The sequence below is a fragment of the Engraulis encrasicolus genome, chromosome 4, assembly GCF_034702125.1.
Source record: "Engraulis encrasicolus isolate BLACKSEA-1 chromosome 4, IST_EnEncr_1.0, whole genome shotgun sequence".
Classification (NCBI taxonomy): domain Eukaryota; kingdom Metazoa; phylum Chordata; class Actinopteri; order Clupeiformes; family Engraulidae; genus Engraulis; species Engraulis encrasicolus.
In genome coordinates this window covers 21,472,984-21,482,983 of record NC_085860.1, presented here as the reverse complement: position 1 = coordinate 21,482,983, position 10,000 = coordinate 21,472,984, and the positions used below count along the sequence as shown (strand labels likewise).

Here is a 10,000-nt window from a genome sequence, read left to right as displayed (position 1 = left end):
CCGGTGTCCGGCATAGCATTAAGTAAGACAGACACCTGGTTGATTAAAACGTAGTCTATGACATTGCATCTAGAAACTGACATATTCTTGGGGGAGGACCCAAAACCCCTCTCCAAAAATATGTCCGCCTTTCTGCTGTCGCGGAGATGGTCACCCTACGGTAGAGGCAGGTTATTGGGTTATACATTTTCACTGGAGCAGTGTGGGGTTAGATTAGGTGCCTTGTTCAACAGCACTTAAGCCAAGGTGTAGGCTAAGTAGTCATCGATGGGATAATAAATGGCTTGTCACTAGGGCTGCACAATAAATCGAAAATGTATCGAAATCACGATAGCAATCGTTTAAATATCGTTATCGGGGTATTGCATGCTATTATCGAGTATCGATTTGTTTTCAGATATCGTGCAGCCCTACTTGTCACCATTGATAACATCTACAATGTGTGTGTTTGTCTTATGGGGTACATACTGCAAGCACGAGATACAGTACACACACACACTGCAAAAACAAAAACAGGGTTGCTGACAGCCTTTACCAGACTTAATCATGACCAAATCATCTGACAGCAGGGCCCCTCTCTCAAAACATCTAATTTTGTAGCCTGATTATCATCGACTTTCAAATCTCTTTGTGACTTGGTCTGACCAAGACCATAACAATTAACGTTTCCCAAATGGCATGGTAGACCCGCCTCCCTAGGTTAAGTACTGGTTGACTGGTGTCCAACAAAGTGGGTGGAATTCCCGTTTTTTTTGGGAGATCAGAAACGACATTTTCATTGCTCTTGGCCTGACTACTAATTTTGGGCAGCCTTTCTCTCTGGGGCCTGGGACAACACACCCCTTGCTGATGCCCTCCTAATGTTGTTGTGATGTACTTGAGCTTTTTCAGCAAATAGTAGGCTAAATAGGACCGCCCATGAACCCATCCGCATGAAAGGGCTACCCAAAAATGAACATACACCACAAACACATTTTTTTTGTCCAGTTCCACTTGAGTCCTTCATCAATCCCTCGGTGAACACTGCGGTCATCTCAGGTAAAACGACAGCTACATTAATCAATTACATTCCACTGAGCTGACGCTTTTCATCCAAAAGCGACTCACAGATATTTACAGGGTATTGGTTACAGTCCCTGAAGCAATGTGGGGTTAAGTGCCTTGCTCAAGGGCACTTCATCCATGGATGGAGGTGTAGGGAGAGGTAAGGATGGGCATCAAACTTGGAATCCTCTGAACTTAAGACCACCTCCCTAACCACTAGGGACTAGGCCATGGCTGGCCCTACAGTACATGTATCCCAGCAAATGATCAGCAGCACTATCATTAACTCCAATCTGGGCAATTTCTCCAATGGCTCAAACCAACAACAAAGTCAAATCTAGCAGCATCCACTACTCCCGTCACCAGCTAGTCTCAGTAAGCCATTTAGCTGTGGGATGAAGACTAGACCGAGCCACAGGGAAGTCGACAGCGGTGGACAAAGGGGTCTGTTGTCCCGGGCCCAGGAAGAGAGGGTGCCCAGAATTGGCTCCTTATTACATGGCATGTATTGGGTGGGGGGCCCTTTCAGAAGACTTTGTCCTGGGCCCAGCAAAAGCTGTTAGCGGCACTGCCGAGCCATCATCTCTTTTCTCTGGCACAGCAACATACTGAAAGTCAGAGCTGATGTGATCCTGGCACTGATGCGAATGATGACTTTGATGATGATGATGACGACTTTGAAGTCAATGCATCATTGGCTTGTGTTGAGAGTAAACCATTTACTTTAATAGGCTTTTCTTTTGCAGCCATTGCAGACAACCATTGTGGCACTGTGATTTCCATTCAGAATATGTGGAAACCCATTCCAGCACCATTATGAGTAGGTGTTAAATTGCACTCGTTGGGATTCTGTCTGCGTAAATATTTCCCATAACCACTTAGCTGTTCCATTCGTCCTTCTTTCAGGGCTGAAGATATTTTAGCTGAGGATTTAACACACACACGCACGGTACAGAGGCAGCTGGGGCACATCAATTTGACATAGGCATAGGCTACCTATCTCAGGTGCCTAAGTAAGCGTATTCACTACTTTCAACACACAATGCTGAACATCACATGTAAATATGCAAATGGACAGTGCACCAAATGTCCTGCTACAGTAGGCCTACTGTACATGCTTTCTTTAAGGCACTATTTGCTATGACCACCCGCAGTGCCAGCTGCGCAGCTTTAGGCTACCACCTACAACTCAAGAGCAACTTTCACTTTCGCCACACGGCAACTACTGCAGGAGACAGGAGTTACAGGTGTGACACCTTATTGCAGCATTTCCACACTCATGAACACGGCATCATGATGACACTTACCTAGTTTTATGAATAACAGCATCAGACATTGACCAGAGGCAGAACATGTGTTGTATTTGTTGTGAAATCTAAGACGAGTAGGCTGAGCCGAAGTAATGGGTGGACTCACGCAACTGAAGCATCAGTTTTCAAACCAACGTGTTTATTTGATACCGCAGAAAATGAAATGCAAGGTCTTTTAACTCAGCTTCTTGACGATCTATAAGTCAGCTTCCAAACGAGTTTGCAAAAATATAGGCTATGAACATGAACAAAAGTGCCAAGCTTCGAAGACAGACCAGCAAAATCTTCTCGATGGCGCCAATCTTACACGTGTTACTTGATTACGCTCCATTAAATTAACTACAATTAAATAACAGCATTGAAATACGTTAACAATAAGTGGATACTCACGTTAATTGAAATTGAGTGTATTTTCCAATGATACCACTACGCCTTTCCGGTTAGGGTGAGAACACTTCTACTGCAAACAACCATGCGTAATTGTCATCGTTTCCAATTGCGGAAGCCTAACCCCAAAAGCACGAAAAAGTTGAAATCAGTCGAAAATACTCATTGTAGCCAACTGCAAGCTTGCTGTCGACAACTTTCGATTAGAGCGTCTTTCTGCCCAAATGTTGCCTGCGAGTGCTGTTGTGCGCTTCACTTCACCGTGCCTGCAACTCCGCCTAGTCCAGAGCGATACAGACAGCCGCGCTCCGACAAATATGCTATTACACTAAGTGCTCTTGAGCCTTTAGAGAAGTTGTGTCCTATGTACAGTATATCACAACGTATTTGGAGCTACCATCAAAACACGTAGGCCTATTTACATGGGCAACAAAAGGCATGCACCTCAGATGAGTAATTTTGACGCACATTGATATTCTGACCTGTTGCATGAGATAGCATTTTGTCATGACTTGAGGTGGAAATTAAAAAAACAGCGGTGCTGTATTTTATCAAGACCAGAAGGGAACAATCTGTTTCATTTTCACCTCGAAAGCAACTCTCGTTTTTCATTTTTTTTCTTTAAACATGTTTTTTCCCAACTTGTTAGGAACACAATGCACTCTCAATAAGCAACTTGTCAAATTTATTTGCGTTAAAAAAGCATTGCCTTGGAAAGAAACATATACATATATACATAAAAGTAAAACAATATATGTTGCATTCATGAAGTGAATTCATTGTGAAATTTTCATGCACTTCCAGCGTGGACAACCAAGCGTGCGTCGCCATCTACAGATGAGTGACGTCAACTGTTCTTCTTAATAATAAATACCACATGGCTCTTCCACGAAAAAAAAAGCTTTCACCCATGACAACAAAAAGAAAGATTGTTAATAACAACAACCAAACAAACAAAACACATCTCAATTCAGACATATGATTTAGCTGAGCAACATACTTGACAGATGTTTGAAACCCTGAGAAATTATAATAATAAAACAAATAAACACATAAAAATAGTTATAATAATAATAACAAAATAGAAAAATAAAGAAAGTGTCCAATTGGACACAGGAGTACTGTGGAGAGTGTGAATGTGGAATCTGTGAGAGTGTGTGTGATTAAAAGTTTACAAATGACAAAATTCGGACACAGAGTGATAAGTAGGCCTAAGTACAGTTAAAACCACACCCACTTTGTTTAGACATTATGCTATATCATGCTGTCATTTATTGTAAGTCAGTGATCTGTATAAAATGAGCTCGTTTGGCAAAATTGGTGGTTAATTCTACATACAGATTTGAACTGTGTGTGTGTGTGCGTGCGTGTGTGCGTGTGTGTGTGTGTGTGTGTGTGTGTGTGCGTATACGTGTACGTGTACGTGTATGTGCACATGATGTTGATGAACCTGTCTACACTGTGTGTAGTTCCCGCTGGTGCTACACTGTAAAGGTGAGTTATTATTATATGGTCTTATTGGTTTGTTACGGCAGAGCAGCCAGTCTCCTGTGTCTGATGAACACGCTGAGGGCTGAGGTAGACCACAGTCCTCTGTAAACATGTTTCAGTAACACTTTATTTGAAGCCGCCGTTATACATGACAGTGTCATAAAAGTGTCGTGACAGTCATGGACGTATATGATTTCTGATTTTATGACTGTTGTCATTAAGGGGACATTCGGTTCTGGTAAAGACAGCCCACACAATGTCAAACTATAAAACGTGTATCATAATGTTTATGACTTGTCCATGAAACTCTTTTGACACTGTTACGACACCGTCGTGTCATATGGCGCTGGCGTCAAGTCAACTGTTACCCATGCTTCACCTCCTCTCCCATAACCCATACAAAACATATACTGAATGTTACAGTTACTAAATGATTCATACCAGAGAGAGTAGAGAGAGAGAGGTTCCATTGGCCCATTGTTTCCGGGTTCTATTATTGCAAGGGGGAGAGGGGGGAAATCCCCCTTTAGGCAGACCTAGGCAGACCTAAGGACTGTTCTATTCAATGCTAGGAGTATTATGACACCCCCCTTTAGGCAGACCGGAACCTGGTCATGTTAGGTGCCCATAGTAACCTTTTACATTGGCATATCTCTATATACTTGAAGAATATCTGATTCATACTTTACATGGACAACACAATTCGTACATGACAGATACTGTATGAGTAGAGCATTCCTCATTCTCCTCATGTACAAGTAAGACACACATACACACTCCATCTACAATACTTATCATGCGACATAGAGTGCGTTTATATGCAGTTCAGTATCCCGAATATGAGGCATATCCGGGTTATAATCATATTCGGGATTAAGGAATTTATATGAGCACACAGCGTTATATCCCAGTCTACATTCTAGGCCGTTATAGAATTCTCTTCAAATGTGTGTTGCCTGGATACCAGCAACAACGTTCTATGGGGAGCGCCTGTATTCGGGATAAGGTGTTTACATGCGTCAGTATCCCGACTTCTGTCTGAAAACTCCATCTAGCTACATTCCAATTCCTCAAAGTCCAGAATAAGGGCTTATCCAGGATACTGAAGTCGGGGAAAAGGTGTTTACATGTTCAAATGCAAATTCGGGATATGTAATATCCCGAACATTTTCGGGATACTGAAGTTCATGTTAACGCACTCTTATAAACATTGTAGATGGACTGTGTGTGTGTGCTTACTCATATTGCACGCTACTACAAAAGTGGCCCATGTCTTACTATGAGAACATTTGCTTAGCCATTGAATCACTTTGTAAATGTAATATACTTATTTTTTATATGGCTCCTCCTCTGCAGTGCAACAACACCCTGGTCCTTTTTTAATTGAAGTCCAGTGCAAAACTATCCTCGCTTTACTCTCAGTGCAATAATGCTCCACATTTTACTCTAGTTCAGTGCAATAATAGCCTTGCCTGCCATCCTACGTACTTCCGCCAAAAGATTTGGCTCCGTACTAAATGAAATGGTAGTATTATGGGATGGTTAGTACCAGGCTAGTGCAATAATATCCCGGGCCAGACTTTAGTGCAGTGCAGTGCGAGAGAGTGACCCAACCACTCTCATACTGTACTGGGGAGAACTGCAACTCCCAAGGTGCATTTAGGCTTGGGAGGGGAGTTTGGACCAGCACTTTTATGCCTCTTTTCCACTGCCTGTTTTTTGGTCGGCCTACAGCTCAACACAGTGCAACCCGGCCGCCACTTTTTGCCCTTCGATTGAGCTGTGTCGTGCCCAATCGAAAAGCAAAAAGTGGCGGCCGAGTCGCGCTGTGTCAACCTGTAGGCCTAACAGAGAACCGGCAGTGGAAAAGAGGCATTAGTGCGCATAAGTCTGGTGGGAACAAAGACAATATTTACGCTGGGAAGAAACCTTAGGCCCAGCGATCCTCACATCGTGGTGTAGGATTAGATCCAACGCAGAGGCATTCAGCCAAACAAATAAACCCAGCAAAAGCACTCGGCCAAAGTACCCTCACATTAAGGAGAAGCTTATTCTTGGCTTCACAGATAGTCCTGAAGTTCCTCATCACGACTGACAGGGTTCTGCTCAAAGCAATCCTGGTGGGACCAATCCTAATATCTACGTTGGGAAGAAACCTCAAGCCCAATGATCCTCACATCACGGAGTAGGATTCAACACAACGTCCCTCACTTCAGGCAGAAGTCTTCAGCCAAACCCCTTTCAAGTTGGGCAGCGTTGGCCAGGGTTGGGCAGCGCCTTCTCAGCCAATCAGCCCTTATGTCGAAGAGAAGCTTATTCTTGGCTCCAACGCTCTCAGTGCAACTCGCTCATCATCACTGATGAACTGGTTCCGCCAAAGTCTGTTGGGAGCAAACACAAGCTTTATGTTAGGACACTATGCCACCATTACCACAACATGAAGCAAACCTCAACCTGAAAAGCAAAATGATACAACACAAAACAATATTCATGAAGTACTGAACAGTATATTAAGTATGGCCCTGCCGTGGCCTAACGGTAGGGCACTGGGTTCAATTTCGGCCCGGGTCATTTGCCGATCCTTCCCCGTCTCTCTCTCACCACTCATTTCCTGTCTGTCCTTCACTGCCCTGTCAAGAATAAAGGTGAAAAGCCCCCAAAAATACAAAAAATATCTATAAAGTATGTGATGAAGACATGGACATACTTGATGCAATTCAGTACAACATACTTCAGGACCACGGGACACCAGTGGGAATACGATGTGGAGATATGATGCCAGATGCTTACCTGACAACCTCAACAGAAAAGGAGAATTCCAGGTTCTCTGCCAGAGATTTGGCCCCTTCCTTGCGGATTCTATTAGACTCCAAACTGAAACACAAACACAGATATAGACTGACAATTGACGGGCATACACGTAAGGGATAACGGCCGACGAGGTGACAGGTTATACGAAATTAATGGCGAGGCGGCGGCTCCGAAGTTTGGCGACGCGCGCAGCGCGGAGACAAAGTTGCCTCCGCCAAGCCATTAATTTCTATAACCGGTCGACCTCGAAGGCCGTTATCCCGCTTATCTGCCGTTATGGTGGGGTACTTTTTAATCTATTATCGTCTGTAAAGTTGTAGGAACCATGTTCTATCAAGATAGAATGTTGCTGTGCGGGCGTCCAACTTGACGCGCCTAGAATCTTCGTTTGGTAGCCTGCCGACGCTGTGATTATTTAATTTTCCCTTGGCCATATACCACGGCGGGATGGAAGTTTAAAAACAAAAACTTGCGAAGCATTTCTATGCTGAATCGACACATGTCGCATTACGTGTCTATTTCCCCCTGCTGATCATCACAGGCTACCTGTCAACTTCGTGCGTAAAAGAGAGAGAGATAGAGAAAGAGAGAGAGATTCCCCACAAGAGGAGAGTAGCCTATTTTTTAAAAAAGGACGTTTTCAGATCAATACCAAAGGGAAGGCAGCGGGAAATAGCCTACATTTTAAAAACCATGGGAGTGGAGCAGATGACGAGGTGACTCGTTTCGATACAATTGATGGCGAGGCAGGTGCTTAGAATTTCGGTGCTGGGCCTATCTGTAAATTTGTAACCTGAATTATGCCAACTGCAGAAAAATTTAGTGCGCACGTAATCAGGCGCGCCTCTGTCAGATGCATGTAGTAGAACTTTTACGGCGACCGAATTGACAACCAAATGCGATAGAACTGACGACTGGCTCTTGGCTTGACAACCAAATGCAATAGAATTAACGACTGACTCTTGACTTGATAAACAAATGCGATAGAACTAACGACTGGCTTTTGGCCATAGCAACCTACAGTTTAGAATTAGTAACCTAACTTAGTCGCACGTTTGACGCCTTACAGGTTATAGGGAATTAGTTGCAACCCCATCAGCCAATCAGAAAAGAGGATTCAGTTGCGTAGGCAGATAATGTGCAATATTTTCAGTCGTGGGTATTAAGCTCACACAGCATGAGGGAATTTCACGATTTAAAAGTTCACACAATCTCACGTCCTCACACTATACGAGCAGATGGTTGGCTGCGGGCAGAATTCTCACCTTGAGAGGCACGACAGGCTTGTTTCCCGGGACTGCAGATGACAAAATGAGGAAGGAACATGCGCAGCTGAGGTGGAGATGAGGACGCGCTCAAGAGCGAATCGTGCTGCCCTGTCAATTTCTGCATTGTTGTGTCAAATCGGGTCGTTTGTGCAATTTACTCACGAGGGACTACCAGGATTTTCTTGCGACCCCACGATTGCTCCATCGTGAGGTGAAACCGCAATCATTACCCTATGTCCACAACACGATGCAAGACTCCCAATTGACCTCCGATTGAGTAAGAAATCGGCCCGACTCCCAAAAAGTTGTGCGAGTGACAAATTGTGTCAAAATCGGACAAAAAGTCACACAGTCTAAGCCCGACCTAGGTCAACTCCATTTGGTGGCATTCAGCTGCCACTAGAAACAGAACAAATCAGTTGAATGACACTACACTTAGCTGACACGTTTATCCAAAGCAGTTTATAATTAATGTTAAAGGGTTTTGGTTACAGTGCCTGGAGTAGTGTGGGGTTAAGCGTCTTGATCAAGGGCATTTCAGCAGTCGATGAACGTATAAGGATTGTAATGGATGGGATTTGAAATGGCAACCTTCTAGTCCTGAGACCCCCCCACCCCAACCATTAGCTGCCCCTGCGCCCAGCTTGCTATGAAAAAGCCAAAGCGGTAGCCCAAATTCAATTCGAGATTACCCTTACCTCTCCTTACACATCCAGAAGACCCCTTGAGCAATGCACCTAACCCCACATTGCTGCAGGGCCTGTAACCAATACACTGTAAATAAGTCGCTTTGGATAGTGTAATGTAATGTAATGTAATTAGTACTTACTCCAGCCTCCGCAACTTCACACACTTGGGTAGAACCTCAGCCAGCTTCAGAGCAACTTCGTCCCCACAGCCGTTCCATCCCATACTGGACAAAACATCATCCAAAAAGGGCTTTAAGTATTTAGTCAATATTTGTTATTATAAATCAAATGAATTAATCATCATGTTTGGTTAGTTAGAGATGGTTGCTCATTTACAAATGTTACACATGGCTCAAAAACCATGCAGACAGTGAACACTGATCAATTATGTTACAATCTGTTGTTCAACATTTTGGAGTGGACTTACTGTCAAACCACCTAAACGTTATTGTAGCCATTATGGATTTATGTTTATATGTATTACTTTTAAGTGATTTTAAACTTTGGAGAGCATGGAGAAACACATGCCTTCAAAAGTATTCATATCGATTCATATCATATCAATCAGTAGCCTACCTGACATCCTCAATGTTGACACAGTGTCTCAGTGCGTTGGCCACACAGGTTAGTTCAGGTGTCTCTACAGCAGTCAAGCTGCAAAACAGATTCTCTGGTCAGCACTCTAAAGACTAGCATAATATAATATCAGATATATACTGTACCCACCGCGCCGACATGCCTAATAATTCAGGATTCAGTAAATAGTAATACAATATTTATAAAACATAAATAATAAGGTTTAAAGAGCTCTTTAGGATGAGGATGTGGATGAGCAAATCTGAAGATGAACAAAGCTCTGAGGAAATCCAAAGCTCTCTCCTTTACAAAACATGTCTTTATCATATTAAACATTAGAAAGACTAATTTTAAATGTCTAATATGACCAAGTCCTTACAATAAAGACTTTTTTAACTTCACATATGTAAAAGAGATTGTTTTG

The 10,000-nt window shown here is 43.2% G+C and overlaps 2 protein-coding genes across 2 annotated transcripts in view; both read right to left on the bottom strand.

Moving 5' to 3' along the window:
• The window catches only part of cpne2 (copine II), a 101,010-nt gene extending 95,042 nt beyond the window's left edge, over positions 1-5,968 (bottom strand). The window contains exon 1 of the mRNA XM_063196880.1: positions 2,745-5,968. The gene's annotated coding sequence lies outside the window, so the exon portion shown is untranslated. The remainder of the gene's footprint in view (positions 1-2,744) is intronic.
• A 54-nt stretch (positions 5,969-6,022) lies between these two features.
• The window catches only part of nlrc5 (NLR family, CARD domain containing 5), a 45,283-nt gene continuing 41,305 nt past the window's right edge, over positions 6,023-10,000 (bottom strand). Inside the window, exons 45-48 of the mRNA XM_063196878.1 lie at positions 9,577-9,654; positions 9,141-9,224; positions 7,023-7,106; positions 6,023-6,613 (exon numbers count right to left, since the gene is read on the bottom strand). Of these exons, the coding sequence (XP_063052948.1) occupies positions 6,529-6,613; positions 7,023-7,106; positions 9,141-9,224; positions 9,577-9,654 (331 nt within the window). The 3' untranslated portion in view covers positions 6,023-6,528. The remainder of the gene's footprint in view (positions 6,614-7,022; positions 7,107-9,140; positions 9,225-9,576; positions 9,655-10,000) is intronic.